This window comes from Culex pipiens, chromosome 3 (genome assembly GCF_016801865.2).
Source record: "Culex pipiens pallens isolate TS chromosome 3, TS_CPP_V2, whole genome shotgun sequence".
NCBI classification, from domain to species: Eukaryota; Metazoa; Arthropoda; class Insecta; order Diptera; family Culicidae; genus Culex; species Culex pipiens.
Window position 1 is genome coordinate 178626850 of NC_068939.1, and position 25748 is coordinate 178652597.

A 25748-nucleotide genomic window follows, 5' to 3' on the forward strand; every position below is an offset into this window, starting at 1 on the left:
AGATGCAAATCTAGACTGATGGACTTAAGACGAAAGCTTCATTTGTTTTCTCACTTCCTAGACATTGCTTTTATGACATAATCTTCTTGAGCTGGAGGAACGCCTCAAGGAGATGATGATACCTCTCGCAGAAGAAAATTGTGCATTGCGGAAAGCAGATCTTGGGGTTTTTGAGGTGGGAAGGGGGTGTATATAAAGTAAACCGTTGGGCAAATAGTTGCTAAGAACACATACTGCGCTGTTAGTGAAAGTCGCCGGTACAAATCGGATGCTGGTATCAAGACAAAGAGGTACTGCTGCTTCATAATCTTCTGTAAAACTCGACTTTTGGTAGGATTTGAACAGTTGATGCAAATGATTCTGAATGTTTAATATCGTTCAGATTACTGTTGAGACTCAACGGAGTTGTCCTAGTGCACGCCATATTTGAAGAAGTTCTGTTTCAAATTTGCATTTCCCAAACATCAACAGCAAAAGCTTGCAAGCATATTAAATTTCTCGAAATATTTCCATCCCTGTGAATTTAATTTAAGCAACAAAGTTGCCATGGCCCTGAACCCACGTGTAACGTGATCGATCATTCATTATGGAATCAGCTCAAAATTAAGCTTCCATATTGCCGGTTGGCTGAACCGGTCTGGTTTGGACCAGTTACTAATAGGACGTCCCAGCATTCATCGCATGTTCCATGTGCCCAACAGCCGGTGCATGCTGAACTCCCTCCTTGGTCAGGATTTATTGAATTCGTCGTCGTCGTCCTGAGGCCTCCTCTCCGGAACGATGGAACCGAATTGACCTGCCAGGTAGACAATAATCATCGCACATGCTAAATCACGTCCCTGCGAAGGGATCCCGGCCAGAGCAATAATGTGCTCGTTCTGGCCTCCAGAGAGGTCACCCCCCTTAACTAGATGAAACATTTTGATACGAAATGCCCACAAGGTATGGCGCCGCACACGTGGCTGCACCCTGGTGCAATTGCCGTCGAGAGTAAAGTGATTTTAATTAATTCTATTATCACAGGACCAAAACTCCGTCCTGGACGAATGGACGCCCGGCCCAGTAAAACATATCGAAACACGTAACCATAACAGATTTTGCAGTCCCCGGTGGGGAGAGAGAGCTTCTCCGTGCTCCGTTGTGGCAGAAACATACGTTTTCACCCCCACCTCGTTTTTAATTAAAGAGTCTTGTCCATCAGCAGCAGCCAGAGACCCCCGAGTCCCCGAGGGGATACACACGCCAAACTGCATCGGTTATGCAACAACCCTTGCCGGCCGGCAGGAACCGATCCGAAGTATATCTCGAGCTGGTAGTGTACCAGTAGTGTATCATTTAGGGTTTGTGCGGTGGTTTGCTGATTTGTACCCTGTTCCCTGTCCCCCTCCCAAGGGTGCAATAGTGCGTGTTGGTGTGGTCACTTAAACTGGGCGGATGACAAAGTCAGGGTTGACCTCAAATGAGGATTTAATTTGAGCTTTTATTTTCTGGCCGAAAACTAACTAAAAAATATAACCAACGATTAAAGCAGCTTTAGGGAACCCAATTTTAATAGCCCATGGCAAAAATCATTTGTTACAGACAGTGATTTTAAAAATATTTAGATGTGTCAAGTGATGCAATTTGATTTAACAGTCATGCCTCGGTTTAGCACTGCATATGGGGGATGCACATCCGAGGCGTGCATAACTGAGGCACAGAGCTTATGGGATTTTGGCTATATGGGAGACATTGGCTATAATATACTGCCCATGTTCACATAAATGTCCCATATGCAAAAACAGCAAGCTGAGAAAAATGCATTTCCAGAGTTTTTTTTTTTAAAAGTTCCTTTAAACTATTGTCTTTCATGTGATTATAGGACCTATTCAAAAAGAACTCGAGATTCAAAATTTGTCCCACATATAAGGCTACGTGGTAATTTTTCGCAAAAAAAAACTGGATTTCCTCCTCAATTCTAGAACAAAATACTGGATGTTGTAGGCTTTTCTGAATGCACACACGATTTTGAACCAAACTGCATCAATAACTCAAAAGCGATGAAAATGTATTTGGGACATTTATGCGATCAGGGGCAGTATAATCCAACGAAAAATCATCTAAACTTTTAAAAAAATATAGTGTTTTGGAATCGGGATGATGTCATCTATCTATATTTTCACAAAACACTTCCTTTATTTTGGAAATGCTTTTTTTTTCTCGAAAAAATACTCAAAATTATTGATTTTGCTATATGGGGATCAAATGATCGGGATTTTTTCATTTATTTCGATAGTAATAATATTTCTTGTGAAGAACTAAAATTTTTCACAAAACTAAGTATTTTCAAAAATACAAATAAAAATAGTTTTTTACAATATGGGTATCAAATGATCGGGATTTTTTCATACATTCCGATACTACTTTTTGTGAAATACTCAAAATTTTCTCAAAACTACGTCTTTTTGAAAAAAAACCAAAACTTTGTTTTTTTCAAAATTAGTATAAAATGATTAGGAATTTTTCATACATTTCGATATATAGCTCAAAATTTTCACAGAACTATGTACTTATTCTCAAAATTTTAGTTTTTATTATATGGGTATCATACAATCGGGTTTTTGTTTGTAAAAAAACAGAAGCTTTTACTATTTTTTAAAACACGTAGTTTTGTGAAAATTTCGAGTCATTTAAATAAATTGTCTTATTACTATTGAAATGTATGAAAAAATCCCGATCATTTGAAACCCACATTGTAAAAACTTTAATATTTAGTAGGGGCAAGACGAACAACCCATTGGGGCAAGAGGAACAATGCATGAAACAACGTGTTAATTTGCTAACAATTGAACTGTTATCACTTAGATACATCAGATTAGAATGTATTTGAAACGTTTCTTTCATTTTTAGATCAAATAATAATATTTTACTAAAAAATTTATCGTTTCTACGAAAAAAAATATTACGTAGATAAAAAAAAGGAAATTTCATAATATCACTATATTTTGTATGGACAATTTTTTTTAACAATTGTTTATCAGTTTTTATGTACTTTTATGTATTTATTTCCCAATAAAATATGTTGTTGCAGCAATTCGTAATTTTTTCCATACTAAAAATCCATATGGTACACTTGCCCCACCTGAACAAGATTTTTTAAAAGCTCTCAACAAAAATAACCAAAATATAAATCATACTTTATAATAGGTGCAAGTCATTGGTAGTGACACTACTGATCTAGGAAAAATAGCATTTTGATAAAATGAGCCTTAAAACGGACCGTGCCTTATTTTGTACTTCCCAAATATTATAAGAAAACTAAGGTTTTGAAAAATACTTCATTAAATCTCATGCCCCGTGGCGTTTACGTCGTTTTGGCGGTTATGTGGTAGTAGAATCAGCTAATTGCATTGCTAGCAACAATTCTTCATACTGTAAATAATCAAAATTGTAAAAATTACGGCCGTACGAGCGATTGTTCCTCTTGCCCCATATGGTCGTCTTGCCCCACCTTCCCCTATTTCACAAAAAATATCATAAATATCGATTTTGATATGTTTTAGGGGACCTAAAATGCATCTTCAAAGCTAGAGTTTAGTAATAGGCATTTTTAGATGTTTTTTAAAAAATCATTTTTTTTCAATTTGAAAATATTTTATAAAGGAAAAGCACCCCCGCCAAAGAAGTACTACAATTTATTTATTTTTACATTGTTGATCGAACTGCTGGTTGCTGCGATAAGAGATAAGCTGAGATAAGAATCTTTTAATTTTTTAGACTTCATTTTTTAACTCGTGATATCTCCGTTCGATTTCATATTAATAATGAAATTTTGAGCAATTTGCTGCTCTTCCCAGTAAAAATTGTTTTCAAATATAAAAATCTGGGCCAACTTTTGATTAAGTCCAAAATAAGTGATTTTAGCTGAACCAAAAAATTACTCTTGATTCTTTAAATTTAAAATATTTTTTGCTAGAAAAAGCGTGAAGTTATACAAAAGTTTTATTTTTTTTACATTGAAAATCGAACCAATAGCTTCCTAGATATTGCGAGTTGAAAAATGAAGGCTAATAAGTTGATATTGAGAAAAACATATTTTTCACAAATTGTAAACTTTAGGAGGCTGAATCTCAGCAAACAGCAGTCTGATGTCAAAAAAGAAAATTATAGGAAACAAGCCTTACCCGACAAACTTCGTTCTACCTTTTTTCGTTTGTTGACGTTTTTTGATTTTTTTGCTTATTCAGTCTCCTTTGATCAAATTATGAATTTACGTAACTTTCTCCATACAATTTGCCGATGCTCCGAAATCGGTTCCAGAGTGACCAAAGTGTCAATTAGTTAGCATATAAACCTTCCTTGGGCTTATACGAACCCAACGCAACAAAAAGCTCCTTGATCCGACGCTCCGTATTGAACTGATTCGCGTTCGGACAAAACCGTCGAAATTTTTTATACATATAGATCAGCTTTCCAAAAAAATGTTTGCATGAAAAAAATCATATTTTTGCTTTTCCTTCATAAAGTATTTTGAAACTTGCAAAAAGCTGAACACTTTATCAAAAAAATATGATTTTTTTTTAACAATTAGCCGTCGAAATCATTTTTTAATTTAAATTTGATTATTTTGCTTTTTTTAACTTCAATTTCAACAAAGAAACAACTCAGATCATTTTTGGCATAACAATTTGAAAAGGCTATTTTTTTCTCTAAAATACAAAGTAATTAAATTGTAACCAAATAAGGCCAAAAAAATATTTGTAGTTTTTGTTTCTCCCTTTTCCACCATGAAATTTACTAAAAATCTAGAAGCAAAAGAAAGCATTACATGAAGTAGAAAATACTTTTTCGTGAAAAAATTGCTTCACTTTTTATTGAAACAATTTTTAAAGATGTCGTGAATCACAAATACCGATTTCTTGGAAAATTCTAAAAATGAAATAGTTTGAAAAATTTCAGGCAAATTTAACATTTATAGTTGTTGCTAATAGACTATTACCAATAAAACAACAAATTCGCCTCAAAAGTCATGAACAGTCATTTTCTTCGACCTCAATTTACATATATTTTCGAATGAAACTGTTGACCTTTGTTAGTATAAATTTCAAAAGCAACAAAAGCATTGCACAGTGAATTTGTTTGACAGAGGTCAACTGTCAGGTCAACACAATTCTTGACGGATAGCATCTTGCTTGACAACTCGTTCCAAGGGGACCATAATTGATCCATGGTAAAATGTTGTCTTATCAATTTAAATTGATTACTTGCAGAATGGTTTTTAGGCGGGTTTTTTACAGTTGTTCATAAAAATAAACATAGGACTTAAGGATTGAACGGTCGTCACACAATCCAACCGTATATTTTGAAGTTTTAAACTGAGTGTCCGTTATTAGCAAATTTGGGAAATGTGATTTAATGTAATATTTACTATTTATTACATGAAATCGTTCAAAACAATATTGTTACTTATTGTGAAAGTAATTTTTAAAATTTCAATAACGATACAAATAATCAGTTCTATCTTTTTAATTGACTTAGTCAATCTTATTGAATGTTGATGATTTTGTAGTTGAGATCTAATCTCAGCTGATAACCAATGCTTCGACCATGGCAACACTATCCAATGAATAACCAGCGAAAATTTAAACTATTGCCATTACGCTATCGACTGACTCTCTCGCCTCCGAAAAGCTCAGCCGTGTCAACCCGTAATGCAGCAGCCAGATTGGCCGTCCAAACCCTACCCAGCTCAGGGGCCACTTGGTCAGGGCCGCTGGGGCGTTTGACAGCAATTCATTCAATCCGCAGAACATCGAACCGAACCAAAGGCCCGCATAATAACTATACCACACACGTGGCATCAGCGAGAGGGGTGTTCCGGGTTCGGCTAGTCGCTCTTATAAAAAGGGAGAGGGAATTTTCAAATTTCAACTTGAATGACGTTGCGTCCCCACTTGATCGTTTCAACCTCGAAATAATGGTCGTGTTAATGTCTGGTGATGGTTTGTGCTTGGTTGACGATTAATCGGGACACCCCTCGGACTGACCACCAGCAGCACTACTACTGATGATGATGATGATGATGGTGATGTTGCTCATTCAGTGGGTCACAACCACAGCGCGCAGTGCACTCATCGGCTCCTGCGAGGACGATTGGCACATCCGGACTCACGGTCCGAGATTGTAGCGCGGTCGTACGGTATCGACCAGCAGAACCTCCCGGTACCAGCATGCGGGAAAACGTCTGCGTTAGGGATTCTGATTCTGATTCTGGGCGCAGATAACAAGACCTACCAGCAAAGGCGCATAATTGAAACCGATATAACTATTAACCAAACACACATCCCAGACCGGGCTGGAACGGAACGGACCAATACGGTGTGGAGACGTATCTCGAACGGATGCGATCCATTTGCGTAACAAACCGTCTCGTGTACTCTGCAGTGTATCTCCTCGGCAATCAGATGCAGATTATTGTAACACTTCTCGGGGAACGATTGCTTAGGGTGGAAACACGTAGAGGCGTGAACAATTTTCTTTTAATTGTTGGGTTTACAGAGTTGCTGTTAAAAAGCACGTATGGCTAAACATTAATGTTAGCAGTAGTTTTTCATAAAAAAAAATTGTTAAGGAAACTGTATTTTTTTTAAATTTATTTCTATTTTGGACTACATCCACCATCTGCAAAAAAAAAGTCTTCAGATATTTTTTACAAAGTACCATGCTTCTCCATCGAAATGAAAGGAGACGCATGGTGCTTTATGTTGAATTAATTTACGGAATTCCTCTATTTTTTTTTCCAAAGCATCATATCACTGTCTTTGGATATATTACGTAAAGCATCGTATTTTCGACTGCAATTCGGACTGCAATTGATTTGGATCCTGCAGGTTCACCGTGGAATAACTGCCAAATGAAAATTACTATTCAATTTTATCATTGTCAAATTAAAACTATCTTTCACTTCTTTTCCATTAGAAATGTAAAATGCTACTGAGTTAAAGAACACTGTTCTTATTTCAACGGTAACTTACCAGGGTAGGGGAAGGTGGGGCAAGACGACCATATGGGGCAAGAGGAACAATCGCTCGTAAGGCCGTAATTTTTACAATTTTGATTATTTCTAGTATGAGGAATTGTTGCTAGCAATGCAATTAGCTGATTCTACTACCACATAACCGCCAAAACGACGTAAACGCCACGGGGCATAAGATTCAATGAAGTTTTCTTCAAAACCTTTGTTTTCTTATAATATTTGGAAAGTACAAAATAAGGCTTAGGGTTCGTTTTGAGGCTCATTTTATCAAAATGCTATTTTTCCTAGATCAGCAGTGTCCCTACCAATGACTTGCACGTATTATAAAGTATGATTTATATTTTGGTTATTTTTGTAGAAAGCTTTTAAAAAATCTTGTTTAGGTGGGGCAAGTGTACCATATGGATTTTTAGTATGGAAAAAAATACGAATTGCTGCAGCAACATATTTTATTGTGAAAAAAATACATAAAAGTTCTTTAAAACTGGTAAACAATTGTTTAAAAAATTGTCCTCACACGATATAATAATATCATGAAAATTTACTATTTATCATCTATGCGATATATTTTTTTCGTAAAAACGGTCAAATTTTTAGTAAAATATTTTTTATTCTAAAAATGAAAGAAACGTTTCAAATACATCCTAATCTGATGTATCTAAGTGATAATAGTTCAATTGTTAGTAAATTAGCATGTTTTTTCATGCATTGCTCCTCTTGCCCCAACGGGTTGTTCGTCTTGCCCCACTAATAGAGTAGAACGTACGAAAAATCAAAAATTTTAAAATCAATTTTTTACATTGAATAACAGAATTTTTTAAAAACTTGTTCTATCAAAGTCTCAGTCAAGACCTGGAATAAGATGATTCTAAAAAATCCGACAGATTTTTTAACGTTTTTAATGGGTTATAACGAGCATTTCCTTAGCTTGTCACACTTGCCCCACTTTCCCCTAATTGCTTGATGGGCAGCAATAAGAGCGGCGTAATTGCTTTACAATCATGCTTAAGCCGATAGAACAAGGCCGCACTTTTCAATAGGGGGTAATCTTATTAATTTTCTCTCAAAAAAGTTTGAAAAGGTTATTACTCGCAAATCTTCAACACTCATTAATAATTTTCGATTAATTTATTCGAATGTAGAAATCAATTGAGAACCCATAATAAGAGGATTTGTTATTCTTTTTGTAAACAAGACATGACATTTTTTTTACCACAGAAAGTATTGAGTAAACTTATCGATTAAAAAATAAACAACTGCAAGTAGTAAAACAGTATAACCAGTTTACCAAGCATAAAATTTGCTACGTCGTGTTTTACAGCTTAGCATTGCAAACAATATACAATGACACCTAATCTGCACCGTCATCATAGATAAATGCCATGCTTTAGGTAAATTTACTAAAGTACAAACAAAAGGCCAAGCGTAGCTAATTTTGAAATACATTTACAACACGTTGTTCAACGGTTGACGGTAAAAGGTTAGGTCTTTTTCTAAATTTTATATTGTAAAAACAGCGCTTCATGTGAACATATTTATAATTTTCCTAACAAGTGATATAGTTGTTTCTAAAGAACACTGTCCCAGATGCAGCTTTGCTATTGGGAATTCCAACATTTTTGGGCAAACATTGCCGGTAGTTACATTTTTGTGGCTCTGGTAGTAATAATACCATCTCTGACTCGATTTGGGGTATTGCTGATGAAGTGCGTGGCCGAATGGTTACGCTGTCCGCTTTGTAAGCGGATGATTCTGGGTTCGATTCCCATCTGCTCCAACCTTCCATCGGATGAGGAAGTAAAATGTCGGTCCCGGCCTTGGTTGTTAGGCCGTTAAGTCATTCCAGGTGTAGGAGTCGTCTCCATGCCATAAGTACAAACAACACACCAAACCAAGCCTACTCCGGTGGAATCGCTGGCGGCGGTTGGACTCGCAATCCAAAGGTCGTCAGTTCAAACACTGGGGTAGAAGGTTCCTTGGAGTAGAAAGAGGTTTGGGTGCCCTCCCCATTCAAGCCTTCGGACTCCTAGGTTCGAGCAGAAACTTGCAATAGAGACCACAAAAGACCCGGGGGTCGTTAATGTGGATGGTTTGATTTTTTGATGAAGTGCACTTTGAGAGCGTTCTTTTATGACGTAACGCGAAATATTAGATTTTTAGACCCCCTCGTAACAAAATTTCAAGACAAATTTTAAAAAATATGTTTAATACGTGGAGGTGGATCTGAAGGACAGGGTTGCCAGGTTGGCCAGGTTTTCCAGAGTTTTTGAATAACAATTTGAACAAAAAATCTATATTCTCCAGATTAAGTTAAATTAATTACGTTGTTTATTTTGTGAAGCTATAATGTAATAAAAAAAAAAGTGAAAATACGCCTTTTTAACACTATGTTGCTCATTACTTTGAGACAAATGGCTTGTCAGATTACTGGTAACCCTGTTGAGCGATCTTATTCAAAAGTATTTTTTTATTGATTTTAAAGCTTTTCATTTGTGAGAAATGTTATAACTTTAAATGAATGTTAAAGCATTAAATTAAAACTAAATTGAATTTGTATTTATGTCTTCCAACAAACAGATAATTCGAACGGCTGGTTCCTACATGACGCTGGTGCAGTCTTTGGTGGAGTTGTAAGTTTTGTTGCATTAACCCTCTCCTGTTTTTTTTTTGCCCCTGTTGAAATGATATTTTTAGCAACTATTGTTCTAGAATAACGTAACTTCATCTGTTTTATGCTTTTCTCCTATCTATCTTTTAATCTGCATTTAACTTGTATAGTTTTTTTCTGTTTTTTCCAATTTAAGGCCTGTAATTCTATTTTATGTCTTTCGTCTTGTTCTACACAGAAAAAAAAATAATTTTGGAATGTTGAACATTACCTCTTTTTTGAGTAATATTACATAAAAATTTGTAAAAATGTGAACCTGATGAATATTAATCAAATACTTCATCATTTTCAGAGGTTAAATTAATCTTTTGTTTTTTGACACAAAATCTGTCACCATTTCCTGATGAATATTATCAGCATTTTTTTTTCTGTGTAGTTTTTGCATGTCATTCACATTTTTTTTGCAATAAAAATTTATCAATAGGAAAAAACGTGTTTTTCTATTATTTTAGTAACTAAAGGTACACCAAACAAAGCGGTTTGAACTAGAATGATAAATATAACAAAATTTAGTACCGTCAGTGGGGGTGACATTGGGTCTGGGGGGTGAGATTGGGTCAAAGTGTTTTTTTACGGATTTTACCATTTCTCAGGTTCTTCTCAATGAAAAACTGAATTCTGTTAAAAGGGTTGGACATCTTAAGATGACTTCGCTGAAAAAATCTCGTCCCTAGAACAAATCCTGTTATTTTGGCAGCTGTCTGAAGTTGAAAAAAAAATGACCTCTCGAAAAATCATTTTTCTAATATTTTTGTTGGAATTGCTCGAAAACTACTCAAATGTTTGAAAATCTTCACTTCAAACATTGTAGCATGTCAATACGATTCCCTCGAACAAGAAACACTATTGGATGACTTGTTTTTACCATATCGTTGTATTTGATCATCATTTTAGTTTCATTTGACCCAATGTCACTCCTTCTAAGGGGTGAGATTGGGTCAATTTTCAAACTATTGGCATTTAAGGTAGTGTTCATCAAAATCCACCATATTTTGGGAAAATGTTAGTAAACTATCTGAGAACAAATCTACGTTGAAAAAATTTCGATGTTATTTAAATTGTTTTTGTTATAAAGACATTACGAGAGGTGTATCGTTTTTTGATCCATAGTCACCCCCACTGACGGTACATAAAATCATGACGTAGCAAAAACATTGATGAAGTACATTTCAACAATAGTAAACTTCTTGCAAAGTTTTAAAAGGTAACAGTTTATCGGTTGAATAATAGATTTGAAAACAATTTCAAAACGACAAATTAAATGGCATGCATTTTTGTCGTAGGAAGAATAAATAATAAATAACATAACTTGTCTTTAAAGTCGACCACCTTAGCGAACTTAAGGTATGTCAATATAACGGTTTTTTTTTTAATCTAGAAATTCGAGTGTTCTTCATTAAAATGTTCTTATTCAACCATCGCAGAATGCCAAAAACATCGTCAGTGCACGCATTCCGCCAATCCCAGTACAAACCACTGCGATCGCAACGGAGGGCATTCAGGATCCTCGGTTACTACCCGGGAGATTCGGGCTTTCGGCACTGGTCGCTGGTTGGCGTTTTCCTGTTTCATTACTGGTCCCAGGTTCAGCTGTGCTACTGGGAGTTTAGCCACGGCTGGCACAAGATTCGCGAAGGTGAGGTGTTTGTGGCGCTGGAAGTGATGACACCTACCCTGAGCCGGGTCGGGGCACTGCTCAAGTGTTTCTTTCTATTCGCCGAACGGAAGAGGTTGAAGAAATTTCTGGACAAACTTGTCGAGCTGCATGACCGTAAGAAGTGCTTTTATTTGATGTAGCAATCGATGAACATTTTTGAATTTACAGAGGCTGATGCGAATGAGAAACCAATCTACAAATGGGTTACCTACTGGAGTCGAAAATTCACGAATTTCGAGCAGAACTTCTTTCTAGTCACGTGCATATTCTTTTCATTATTTCCACTGGGAGTGATGCTGTTTAACTCAATTGTAAATCCAAACAACCCAAGGATATTTTTACTACCAACACAAGTTACGTTAGTTGTTTTGTTTTTTTTTATTTATAAAAAAATAAAACCTGACCTTTTACAGCCTCCCATACGAGTACAAGTACTCACCGGTGTTTGAGTTGACATTCCTGCTGATGTCCTACATTACGTTCACCCCTTGCTTCATGCTGGCTGGCAGCGATGGCCTGTTCATCGGCGTCAGTCTACTCGTCAGCAGCCGGTTTCGAATAGTCCAACAGCAGCTGAGAAATCTAAAGACAGAAGAGAGCCTTCTCGAAATTGATCCTACAGAGAACAAGCGAATTTTGACGCAATTGAAGCAAATTGTCCAGCATCACAATCAGGCTATTGAAATGTCCCAGGAATTGTCCTCGCTGTTCGTACCGAACGTATTTACGTGCTACACTATCGCCGCCGTTAAGCTGGGTATGGCATGCCTTATTATGTCTAAGGTAAGCTTTTACAGTTTTTACATTCTTTGTTCAAACAGTCTTCGTTCTAGGCTGACATCTTTGTAAGGATTATCTTCTTTTTTGGATCGCTCGGAATTCTTACGGAAATTTACATCTATTCGTTTGGTGGGACACAATTGATGGAAGAGGTGATTTCATCGAGCAAAACACTTATTAAGAATAACTTTATTGAAACTAGTTTCTTCTCTTGATTATTACAGAGCAAAAATATTTACCGCAGTGCATACGATTTCCCATGGTATCGCTACGACAAAAACGTCCGCCAGCTCATCCAGGGTATGATGATTCGGGCGCAAAAACCCTGTAGAGTGGAAATACCATTTTTTGAGGCATCGATGGTCACTTTTGGTGCTGTACGTATCAATCGAATTTTTGACTGGCCCCTCTTCCGGTCCGATTTACTATAGATTTAAATTTCTATTCTAGATCATTCGCACTGCTGGATCCTACATGACACTTATGCAGTCTTTGTTGGAAAACTAAACAAATCTTCTTATAAAAGTTAACTGCATATAGTGTTAATTTTTTAACATTACTAAATTTTTTTAACATTTCTAAATAAAAAAGCATCAAATTGATGATAAAAAGTGATGAGAGTGGAAAACGTTACTTAATCCACCTATAGGTGGTTGGTGCCTTCCTCACATTCATATAGTACATCATCACTTGTGTAGGGTAGGGTAGTCATCAATGAGACACTTTTGGTTTTCAACTTTCAACGATTTTTCTAGTTTTTTCATCAGCATGTTTTAATTAGCTTTTTGTTGCATTTTCTTTCTTTTAATGTGTTCTAACATTGACCAAAATATGAGATCGATCCGACCTCTACACCTACAGCCAGAGCTATTCAACTGTCTCATTGTAGACGCACTTGGCAGGAACAATGAGACAGATGGGGAACAATGAGACACTACGAAAATCAACATTTTTCTAGCAAAACATCATGTTTTTGTATTGTTCCATTGCAGGTGACTTGCCTTGAACATTTTAGAGCAATTTTGCCAACATGAAACTTTTAATAACAAAAGTTACACTAAAAAGTATTTAAATTTTGTAAAATCCATATATTAATACCAAATAACTTTGTATTTTTGGTTAAATAAAGCTAAAACTCTATAAATATGCCAAAAATCACCTTCAGTTCATGTTTTGAAAGATTTCCATAAATTTTGAAAAGTTTAATGAAGAAAAATCGAAGTGTCTCATTGTTACCCATGGGCTGACAACAATGAGACAGTCCTGGATTCTGGGTATATTCTTAATGTTGGTCAAATCTAATGAAAGGCATTTGTAGCTCAACTCATGCCCTATGAAATGACGTAAGAAATTTGGAGAAATATTAGTTTTTGTATTAATGGCTATGAGCGAAAATGTAATTTTAAGGCATAATTTACTTTTACACCCCAAAATCAAACATTTATGAATAACTTTGCAAGGGAGCGTCCATAACCAAAGCCACTATAATGGCAGACGTGTATCCAGTAGACAAACCTTTCCCCAAAATATGAGACTGATTGGTTGAAACTACGACTTGTGACAGCCATTTTATCATTGTTCCCCGTGTCTCATTGATGACTACTCTACCCTACTCAAAAGCAACGCTTGACAGCTTTAAACTAATGCACTGTGTTCAATATCGACACTCTAGTGCAATAATTTAAAATCAATTGTTTCTAACAAAAGGCTTCAAAAATAACAGTCAAGCAACTGTAATAAAGATATTTAAAACCATTGGATTTTTTTAACATAGCTAAATAATATATCATCAAATTGATGATAAAAAGTGAAGAGAGTGGAAAAACTCTCATCATATTAGTGCCCATGTTCACATAAATATCCCATATCTAAAACAGCAAGCTGAGAAAAACGCTAGGAAAGTTTGCAAAAAAAAACTGGATTTCCTCCAGATTAATTAATATTTTTGTTTTTTTTTCTGAAAGAGCACACAATTTTGAAACCAACTGCATCAAAAACTGAAAAGTGGTGACAATCATTTCACAGATTATTTTTTTAAAGGTCCTATCCAGTTTTTTAAGCGAAGATGGCGTTACGGATGGTGCACGACCGAAATGTCAAAATCACGCAGTGGTACCAACATTACTCATAAAAAATGTGTGCTATGGCATGACAGCCTCATTTTTTTATAATATTGGTACCATTGCGCGATTTTGACATTTCGGTCATGCACCATCCGTAACGCCATTTTCGCTTAAAAAATTGGATAAACAAAATTTGCATTTTCTGCAAAAAAAAATTAAATTATGTTTATAGGACCTTTTAAAAAAAACTTCAGATTTTCACCTCAATTCAATAATTACGTTTAATTTACGTTACTTTGAAATAAACTCATGGCCTATCTACAATCAACTTAACTTAGATTTCTACGGAAGCAGTCAACAAGGTTGTAGGATGTCATCAGGCCCAGTTTGCTACGATGTTCTGGCCAGGCTTGTAAAATGTCGACCAAAAAAACTACCGTCACAAGCAAGCAGACCGTCGACGCAACACGGACAAAGAGAATGTCGCGACAACCGTCATGCAACATTTTTGCTTCGCAAGTCACCGCTACGGTCACGACCACTTGCTTCGCATGAACGTCGCGCGACGATCACAGCTACCCTTTGTGAAGTTCATAGAAATGACCATCGTGCGCGACCGTCATCGCACAGTACGGGTATACTAAATTTTGTAAAATAGTGCAATTTTACATAAAAATATCTGAAACAATTTGAAATCATGGGTGCACAAGGGTGTGCATGGTGTGTATGTGGTAGAGGATTAGGCATATTTAAATCTAAGGTTACTACAAGGTCATCCGAGAACTCCTTGGAGTTAAGACCTGTTGGTCTACCGCCATAAAAAACAAAAGGTAGACGGTTTTGACCACGGATCATACCCGCATAGCATCAGTGAGTATGGTAGACTACTCTGCTGTTATGTTGGGATGTTCTGGATCATCTAAGAACTCCCTGGATTTAAGATCTGAGGGTCTACCGCCGTAACAAGCGAGAGGTCGGCAATGTTTGACCATGAATCATACCCGCATAGCTTCAGTGTTTACTACTCTGCTGTTATGTAGGGATGTTCTGGGTCCTCCAAGGACTCCCTGGAGTTATGATCTGTAGGTCTATCGCTTAACAAGCAAGAGGTCGGTGTTTTTTTTTTACCACGGATCATACCCGCATAGCTTCAGTGAGTATGGTATACTACTCTGCTGTTATGTTGGAATGTTCTGGGTCCTCAGAGGACTCCCTGAATTATGAACTGTGGGTCTACCAAAGGGTCTACCGTCGTAACAAGCAAGAGGTCGGTAATTTTTGATCGCGGGTCATACCCGCATCGGCCCGCCCATGTGGATGCCGCACCGCGCGCTGGACTTACTACACATTTTAAGTGTCAAAATGAGTATTTGGCGCCTTCGCTCCCTGCCATACCATCATAAACATAGGAGCCCATGGAGAAGTCCTCTGCGGGTATGATCCATGCTCAAAAATTCGACCTCTAGCTTGTTACGGCGGTAGACCCACAGATCATAACTTCAGGGAGTTCTTGGATGACCCAGAACATCCCAACATAACAGCAAAGTTGACAACCATACTTACGGATGCTATGCGGGTATGATCCGTGGTCAAATATTGCCAACCTCTTGCTTGTTACGGCGGTAGACTCACCTGTCTTAATTCCAAGAAGTCCTCGAATGACCCAGAACATCTAAGAACACATTGATCTTATGTTCAACACCAACACCCAGGTTCGTCCTCAAACCACGTGGTCAATGTTACAATTAAAATTTCTTCATCTGCTGTTTATATTTTTTGCCCAATTTACGCAATACCCACAACCCCTCAAACCGCCACAAACAAACCCCCACCTCCCCCATTCACAACGTCCTTACATCCACCCACTCTTCAAAATTATCACGTGGTTTCTCGACAATTCCTTTACCTCAGTACATTCACTCTCTTATTAACTGAAGTTTGTCAAAAACGACACTCCCGTACAGCAAGGAACGATGATCTTCGGCATGAACATCATGGTTGACCGTCAAAGACTACCGTCGTGCGACGAACGTAGTGTAGCGATGGTAGCGTGACGGTTTTGGCGTGTATTTGCGAAGACTTTCGCGCAACGCATCATTGACGGTCTCGTCACAAATGGGTAGTGTGACGGTAGGTGCTACACAGCATGAATGTCACAGAAAAAATGTCACTCGACGGTACATTTTACAAGCCTGGTTCTGGCAACACCATATTGACAATTTTGGCAGGCTGTCAGCTGTCACTTATGAGCTACGTAGGTTGATTGTAAATAGGCCATCACACAAAACTAAAAAGTATTTGAATAATTAAGCATAAAAAAAACTCGAAGCATAAAAAATTATTCGAACATCCAGAAAAAACATAGAAAAATATTTTCTGTTGTTAGCTCTTTGGACCCGAGACCTTCAAATCATATTAAAACGTGGCGAGCTAAAATTAGTTCAGTCGTCCTGAGAAATTTTTTTTTTTAAATGTGGTTTTGCGAAAATCGTCCAAAAACGCATTTTTTTGGACATCGCAAACGTCATGATTCGAAATCCGGACACTTAGTAGCATATCATTTTTGTTATAGCTGGCAAAAAATCATGTAATAAGTTGGAAATGTAGAAACATAATTAGGACGTAGTATAAACAGGCAGTTTCAAGAAAATGCGTGCAAAATATGTCTTTTCTAACAATTTTTCATCAGAATTTTATAATTAAAATGACTTGTTGTTCTACGAATCCCGGACACTGTCAAAAGCTGAATCGAAATCCGGACACTTTTGCTTCGAATTCCGGACACTCGATTTTAATTATGAATCGCACAAATTTGGACTGAAATGTTAGTGAATGGCATTCTTTAGGTCTCAAATAAGCTGTTAACATCAAAACAATCGATAGTTTATATAAAAATTTGCTAGAATTTAAGGAAATCGAAACCATAAATTTCTGCTTTGCCTTCCCGGTGCTTCGAACGCCTATGAAATATTTCAAGTGAAATGTTTCACATTTTTGGTAAACTTATAATTTTATTGTATTTAATTGTTTTGGCATTAACTACAGCGTTCAAACAAACTTTAAATGAAAGTTCATGTTGGAATGCATCAAATAACACAGTTTTGACATTCATAATGCGAACTTATATCCAAATAATTGATAAAATAAGATGAAGTGTCCGGGTTTCGAAGCGTCCGGGAATTCGAATCATGACGTTATTTCGGATAGGAGCAGCCTAATCGCCAACAAAAAACATGACATGGAATCGCTTTTAATTTAAATTAAGGAAAAATTCATTATTCAATCAAAATAAACGATGACGCAAAAAAAATTTGCAATTGAAAAAAAAAAAACGAACTTCATTGGCTTTGTTCCTAATTAAATCTGATGTGATTATTTGTAAAAAACGGTAAAATGGCTCTGAACAAATTGGTAATCGACCTTCCATTGCCGGAACCCGAAAATTACGTGAGCGCTCTGTCCCGGATTAGATGGTTTGGGTCTATAAGTGATAGGACCATAACCCATCGTCTAGCGCATCCCCGCGCCATCATAGTCAGCCCGCTGGTCTTACCTTCAATGAAAAGTTACCTATTAGGATCATCAGGTGCTGGAACTGCCTATCAGTCAAGGAGGGGTGCGTTGTCGCCTGCCCGTCGGAACCAGTAACGCCCGTAATCATCCATAGACCCAGAACAAGCAGCCGAGAAAACAAAGCCGTATACGGAGGTCGGCAAAGGACGCTGCTTCCGGCAACCGAAGGACGGATTACAACAACCAGCAACAAGCAACTTTTATCAGCAAACCACTTCTACCGGGTGTTTTCCCCATTTTTTTATTTGATATTTTGGAAAAGGTTCCTCAATTTTCTGTCTGTAAATTTTCAATTGCTCCATCCTAAAAGAAAAAAAGAACTTTTCTGAGCTTCTCCAAGAAAGATAATAAATATTTTACAAACCTTTGAAAATCTCTTGGAAAAAGTCCCTTTGAAAATAAGCACACGTGCAGTAATGTGCTTATAATGTGATGTGCTAACCCGAAATGTAAGCACGTGAAAATAAACAAGTGACGTGCATCACCATAGACACTGAAAAATATGCGTGTTTGGTGACAACTAGATGCCCACCTCCTTTGATTTAAGCTCGACACCGTGCATATCAATCAACCCTGTTGAAAAGTACTTTACGTTTTTTTTATAAAATGTATTTTTTTTTAGTTATAGCTACTAAACATTTTCGATTTCTTTTAGCTTTTGAGAAAAAAAAATCCTATTTCCTACAATTTTCTCTCATGAACTTTGAAAATCGGGCACTAGGAAACTAGGATATAGTCTCACAAAGAGTTCGAATCGATGAAAATGATTTAATTGGCCTGTAATATTCAACTAACAATATCTTGGAAACTATTGGTCCGATTTTCAATGTAAAAAAATGAAACTCTTGCGAAATTTTCTGAACTTTTCAATGATTATATTTTAAGAATTTTATAAGTTGTCTTAAAAGTGTTCTATACCTATACACATCTGTTTCCAATGTAAAGTTTAGTTGGCGGCACTATTTCGTATCTTGAAAATGCCCGTGCCCATTTTTCAACAAAGAAGTTGCAAACCTGTTGAATCTTTAATCAAACTGTGAGTAATTGCCCTTTGCGGTGCGCCACAATCAATCAAAATCTTTAACCAACAGGTTGCAACCTGTTGACAGATTTTCCCAAAGAATGGCGAGCCGGTTAAAATCTTTTAGTTTACGTTTCACTGGAAACCATGTCAACCCAATTTGTACAAATTACTTAATATAAAACGACCTCCCATATAAGCACGCTCGTAGTCTCGTGTGACTAAGAAAAAGATGGCCAGAACCTCGAAGGTTGTCCCTTTCGGGAAGTCCCAGTACGGGCCACTGCAGTTGCAACGCAAGACGTTCCGGATCATCGGGTACTATCCGGGGGACTCCGGCTTCCTGCACTGGGCCATGGTGGGTGTGTTTGTGTTTCACTACTGGTTCCAGATCCAGCTGAGCTACTGGGAGATTCGCTACGGGTGGTTAATGATGCGCGAGGGTGACGTGCTGGCGGCCCTCGAAGGAATCTGTCCCACGCCGAGCCGAATCGACGCGATTCTCAAGTGTTTGATTTTGATCGGGGAGCGGAAGAAGCTGAAGATGCTGCTGGACAAACTGGTGGAGTTGCATGATCGTAAGTTAAGGACGATGATTTGGATGTCACTTTTGTTTGGGTTAAAAATTGAATTCTACAGAAGGAAAAGCCAGCGAGAAATCCATCTACCAATGGGCCAACTATTGGGGTCACCAGTTCACCAAATTCGAGCTGACGTTCTTCATAATGACCTGTATATTCTTCTGTCTCCTTCCGATGGCGACAATGATCTACCACGCCGTAGTAGCACCGGATGAACCAAGAATCTATCTTCTACCGGCGCTAGTGGCGTGAGTTGAAACAACCCACAAAACACCAACACTATTTCAATACCTGCAACGACTTCTTTCCACAGCTTACCGTACAATTATGCGTACTCTCCGGCATTTGAGTTCACCTTCCTACTTCTGGCCTTCATCACGTTCACCCCAAGCTTCATGCTGGCCGGAGGTGACGGTCTGTTCATCGGTGTGTGCCTCCTTGTCACCAGCCAATTTCGCATCGTTCAACAGCAGCTCGAGTCCCTGAGCCGCGAAGAAGCCCACGGGACCGCTGTTGACCTAGCGAACCCAACCGCCGCCGAAAACGACCGAGTCCTAGCCCAGTTGAAGCTAATCGCCCAACGACACAACCAGGCTATCGAAATTTCCCGTGAAATGTCCTCGCTGTTCATGCCGAACGTGTTTGCGGTTTACACCATCGCCGCCGTCAAGATCGGGCTGGCCTGTCTCATCCTGATGCAGGTAGGTTCAATTAGGCTGACCCTTAAGGGGAATCTTTTGCTGGAATCTCGATGGGTTGACGACCACATTGGCCAGTCATTCGAAAGGGAATTCCGTGAGAAGACGTCCCCTCTCTAGTGATGAGTGATAAAGAACGGTTGCTCCTAATTAGTCCGAGGGCTTCAAGAAGCTTATCTACATGTTCGGATCGCTCGGCATTCTCACGGAGATCTATGTCTACTCGTACGGTGGGACGCTGCTGCTGGAAGAGGTAAGTCAACTGTAATGGCGCTTTTTGAAAGTTTTTTTTTTTTGGGACTGTCAGGGTTTTAAAACCCGTCAATGTTAAAAATTAACATTATTTTAGTTTTTGCTATTTTGGGATTTTTTGTTTAATAAAGAGCAATTCCAACTCAAATCAGGATTTTTTCTGATACTTTTGATACTTTTGATACCTCTCCGATTTCAATGAAACTTTTTAGATATGTTATTCTAGGCCTATATAAGCCATTTGTGTGTATATGGAGCCAATAGTACTCGAAAATAACATTTGAGAAGGGCGTAAGGTATTTAAATATTTTTGTATTCTGCAATTCAAAAATTACTGTATCTCGAAGCCGTTAAATCGTATCAAAAAGTGGTCAAAGACAAACTTGTAGGAAATTGGACGGGCTTTCCGAAAAAAAATACACTGAAACAAAAATACACGCCACTTCTAAGAGATTTTTTGATTTTTAAGTAAAAAACCAAAAAACCAAAAAAACCAAAATACCAAAATACCAAAAACCAAAAAAAAACTAGAAAAGCCGATTAAAAAGCAAATATAAATAAGAGTTTTTCTTTATTTTTATGTTTAAAAGTTAAGTTTCAAGGTGATGTCACGATTTTTTTTTCATTCTAAATTTTTGAGGAAATAGCCTAAAATGTGAAAAAAAAGACTGACGAAAAATGCAGGATGGTATGTCTCTCCTAAAAAAATACAAAAATCATTTACTAAAACTGTTTTTTTGAAAACTGGTCTAAATCTCAAAATTTTAAAAAACCATCTGTGGGAATCGATTCTTCAGACAATTCTACATAAAAGTCTATATATTGACCATTGTTCTAAGTCCAATCCTTGTGAAGATACAGCGGTTTTAAAAATGAAAATGTCGGAAAAATAGGTTTTTTGGTGGTTTTTGGCAATTTTTATAGGACAGACTTGGTTTTTCAATCTGGTAAATATTTTTTATGCATTTTTCGTCAGTCTTTTTGTAACATTTTCGTTTATTTCCTCAAACATTTTGAACAAAAAAAAATCGTCACATCACCTTGAATTTAACTTTTAAACATAAAAATAAAGAAAAACACTTATTTATATTTGCTTTTTAATCGGCTTTTTTAGTTTTCTTGGTTTTTGGTATTTTGGGTTTTTTGGATTTTTGGTTTTTTGGGTTTTTTGGTTTTTTGGATTTTTGGATTTTTGGTTTTTTGGTTTTTTGGTTTTTTGGTTTTTTGGTTTTTTGGTTTTTTGGTTTTTTGGTTTTTTGGTTTTTTTGGTTTTTTGGTTTTTTGGTTTTTTGGTTTTTTGGTTTTTTGGTTTTTTGGTTTTTTGGTTTTTTGGTTTTTTGGTTTTTTGGTTTTTTGGTTTTTTGGTTTTTTGGTTTTTTGGTTTTTTGGTTTTTTGGTTTTTTGGTTTTTTGGTTTTTTGGTTTTTTGGTTTTTTGGTTTTTTGGTTTTTTGGTTTTTTGGTTTTTTGGTTTTTTGGTTTTTTGGTTTTTTGGTTTTTTGGTTTTTTGGTTTTTTGGTTTTTTGGTTTTTTTGGTTTTTTGGTTTTTTGGTTTTTTGGTTTTTTGGTTTTTTGGTTTTTTGGTTTTTTGGTTTTTTGGTTTTTTGGTTTTTTGGTTTTTTGGTTTTTTGGTTTTTTGGTTTTTTGGTGTTTTGGTTTTTTGGTTTTTTGGTGTTTTGGTGTTTTGGTTTTTTGGTTTTTTGGTTTTTTGGTTTTATGGTTTTTTGGTTTTTTGGTTTTTTGGTTTTTTGGTTTTTTGGTTTTTTGGTTTTTTGGTTTTTTGGTTTTTTGGTGTTTTGGTTTTTTGGTGTTTTGATTTTTTGGTTTTTTGGTGTTTTGGTTTTTTGGTTTTTTGGTTTTTTGGTTTTTTGGTTTTTTGGTTTTTTAATTTTTTGATTTTTTGGTTTTTTGGTTTTTTGGTTTTTTGGTTTTTTGGTTTTTTGGTTTTTTGGTTTTTTGGTTTTTTGGTTTTTTGGTTTTTTGGTTTTTTTGTTTTTTGGTTTTTTTGTTTTTTGGTTTTTTGGTTTTTTAGTTTTTTGGTTTTTTGGTTTTTTGGTTTTTTGGTTTTTTGGTTTTTTGGTTTTTTGGTTTTTTGGTTTTTTGGTTTTTTGGTTTTTTGGTTTTTTGGTTTTTTGGTTTTTTGGTTTTTTGGTTTTTTGGTTTTTTGGTTTTTTGCTTTTTTGCTTTTTTGCTTTTTTGCTTTTTTGCTTTTTTGCTTTTTTGCTTTTTTGCTTTTTTGCTTTTTTGCTTTTTTGCTTTTTTGCTTTTTTGCTTTTTTGCTTTTTTGCTTTTTTGCTTTTTTGCTTTTTTGCTTTTTTGCTTTTTTGCTTTTTTGCTTTTTTGCTTTTTTGCTTTTTTGCTTTTTTCCTTTTTTGCTTTTTTGCTTTTTTGCTTTTTTGCTTTTTTGCTTTTTTGCTTTTTTGCTTTTTTGCTTTTTTGCTTTTTTGCTTTTTTGCTTTTTTGCTTTTTTGCTTTTTTGCTTTTTTGCTTTTTTGCTTTTTTGCTTTTTTGCTTTTTTGCTTTTTTGCTTTTTTGCTTTTTTGCTTTTTTGCTTTTTGCTTTTTTGCTTTTTTGCTTTTTTGCTTTTTTGCTTTTTTGCTTTTTTGCTTTTTTGCTTTTTTGCTTTTTTGCTTTTTTGCTTTTTTGCTTTTTTGCTTTTTTGCTTTTTTGCTTTTTTGCTTTTTTGCTTTTTTGCTTTTTTGCTTTTTTGTTTTTTTTTTGCTTTTTTGCTTTTTTGTTTTTTTGCTTTTTTGCTTTTTTGCTTTTTTGCTTTTTTGCTTTTTTGCTTTTTGTTTTTTTTTTAGTAATTCAAATAAACATGTTTTTGGTTTTTTGGTTTTTAGTTTTTCAATTTTTTGTTTTTTTTTGGTTTTTGTATTTTTTTTTTTTTGAGTAATTCAAATAAACATGTTTTTGGTTTTTAGTTTTTCAATTTTTTTGTTTTTTTGGTTTTTTTTTTTGTTTTTTTTAGTTTTTTGGTTAATTGTTTTTTTCTTTGGTTTTAGATTTTTTTATTTGTTTTTTTTTTGCTCAATTTTTTGTTTTTTTTTCTAGTTTTTTGGTTTTTTGGTGTTTAGACATTTGGGTTTTTGTGTTTTTTTGCCTTTAAATATTTTTTTTCTTTTTCAAGTTTTTTTTTTGGTTTTTGTTTTTTTGGTTTTTTAATTTTTTGGTTTTTCAATTTAAAAGCGAGTCCGTTCTGAACCCCTGACAGTGTTTCTGCCCTCAACGAACTGCATTCCCTGCTGTTGTACACTCTTTGCCTGATTGATTACAGAGCGAACAGATTCGCCGCAGCGCTTACGACTTCCCGTGGTATCGCTACGATAAGGACGTCCGCCGGCTAATCCAGATGATGATGATACGAGCTCGAAAGCCGTCCGGCCTCGACGTGCCCTTTTTCGAAGCATCGGTGGCCACTTTCGGGATGGTGCGTTTTCAACTCTCTTTAGTGCGTACACAAATCTGTAATTTCTCCCTTTTTTCACAGATAATCCGTACGGCCGGATCCTGGGTAACCTTGATGCAGACGTTCTTGTAAAAACTTAACGACCGGAATAATTGCCCTCCCATCCCCGCTGGCCACAGTTCACTACCGGGGGATGGTCCACTAATGACGCGACCCCGCCACTCTATCATATACACACTCCCTGCATAAGGATATCAAATCACGCGAGTCACAGCGCCATAGATAATCTAACTCATTTCCTAGAGTGCACGGCACACTGTAGCACCGCTTAGCTTTGGATCCAGCCCTCGACAATGTGCCCTTCGTAGCGTGCACCGTCCATGGAAGGTTGCTGCGCTCCGGTCCGTAAGGTAACGCTCGCCGGAACCGAAACCGAGACCATGCACTGCATAGTGGGTTAATTTTGTACCCATTTGAGTTGCTTTAGGTGCAATCAAGATTTTTTTTAAATACTTTGAAAATTTAGCTTGAAATTTGAGTTATATTTGAATTATCACATTATATCTAACAAGAAGAGAAATCTTATTAAGATAATCGTGCAAATCAAAATTATTTTTATGATTTTTGAGCAAACAATATTTAATACAAATCTAGAAGACAAACACAATTCAAACTCCAAAGTTAATCGTGCCCACCCCTCAAGTAGAAATCTCGGAACGTTTATTTTTAATACGCGATCCAACAGGCGCGATTCGCTTCTTCACAACCATCCTGCCTGCGGCCTTTGTCCTGCAGATGGCGATGGTGGAAGTGGTCGTAATGGTCGTCGAACCAACCCGCTGCCGCCGGCAATTCGAAACGGATGGTCATGAACACGGTACATCTCACGCGTCATACCGTCGACTCCGCGGGTAATGAAATTCTCCTCCTTTTTCTGCCAGCAATCCGTCGCAAGCTACCCCGGGGACGTTCCCGGATGGGCACGATGCTGATGGTAGCAGGTTCTTCACTAGATCCAGAATCAGCTTTCATCACAGACAAGCTGACGTGAATTTCGGTTAAAATACAGTAAACAAAAAGTTAACTGTCACTATGAATGAAACTCATCACGGCAAATTTGAATTCACCACATCTGAATTTCAAGCGTTTGACAGTTGCAATAAACTTTCTGCCAGCACACTATCTTTGTTGATAAACATGTCAACTGATTTACGTCTGATTGTCTGTGGCTCTACTAATGCGGCAAGTACACACGGGGTGGCAGACAGCAACGTTACTTTTGGATTATGCAAAATCCTTCTACGTTTTAATTGGTTTGTCCTTGATTGGTCTTGCAGTTAAATGGCTAGTCGAATTACCTAGTGTGGAACTGTTGGCTTGGCTTTCATTTCATGGCCAAATTAAATGTTTTGGACCAAATATCAGCCATGAATTGACTTTTTTGGTAACTAACTTTTGAGTTTAAATATATTCTGAAAAAAAAACAAGAACAGATCATCAAAAGTTAAAATTATACTTACCCGTTGGCTCCACGCTCATAGACTTAACTGAGTGGAATAACTACCTAACGAAGCAGCAATTATCCGGAAGCATTCAAAGGTACGCTTCGCGCCACACCACCTACAGCTACAGCGTAGAACAGCTGACTGTCACACCACTCTCTATTACTCCCCCTCTGGAGCCACCTGATGTCGTTAGCACCTTCCTGTTGCTAGTACCGCTGCTGAACCTCACACCGAGCTTGAAAATCTCATAAAAGATGCAAACGAGGAGCAGAACCATCCTTCTTCTTTCGCCATCGCCAGGACGCCGACGACGATGGTATAGACAAAAGGAAGTTAATTTTATGCTAAATGAATCTAATAAAGGATAGTAATTATCTAAGTAGAACTATTTTTATTAAAGCTGTTTATGAATAAAAGCTTGTGCCTCGTTAGGGAACGCTTCACCTCGTTCGGCTTCAACAGTTTTATCGCAAGCATAAAAGCAGTTAGACGCCTCGTTTCATTTGATAACCGAATTACCCTCCAGGA

The 25748-nt window shown here is 36.7% G+C and overlaps 2 protein-coding genes across 2 annotated transcripts; both read left to right on the plus strand.

The window, feature by feature from the left end:
• Nucleotides 1–944: 944 nt before the first annotated feature.
• On the plus strand, nucleotides 945–16237 carry LOC120432365 (uncharacterized). The gene is made up of 7 exons (XM_039597557.1): nucleotides 945–990; nucleotides 6083–6281; nucleotides 6329–6455; nucleotides 9593–9645; nucleotides 11108–11413; nucleotides 11754–12123; nucleotides 16148–16237. The coding sequence occupies exons 1-7, from the start codon at nucleotides 945–947 to the stop codon at nucleotides 16235–16237; spliced, it is 1191 nt and encodes a 396-aa protein (XP_039453491.1).
• A 2654-nt stretch (nucleotides 16238–18891) lies between these two features.
• On the plus strand, nucleotides 18892–24123 carry LOC120432386 (odorant receptor 10a-like). Its single transcript, XM_039597581.2, has 6 exons — nucleotides 18892–19355; nucleotides 19417–19606; nucleotides 19672–20059; nucleotides 20211–20309; nucleotides 23584–23736; nucleotides 23797–24123. The coding sequence occupies exons 1-6, from the start codon at nucleotides 19010–19012 to the stop codon at nucleotides 23845–23847; spliced, it is 1227 nt and encodes a 408-aa protein (XP_039453515.1). The 5' UTR covers nucleotides 18892–19009; the 3' UTR covers nucleotides 23848–24123.
• The last annotated feature ends 1625 nt before the right edge of the window (nucleotides 24124–25748 follow it).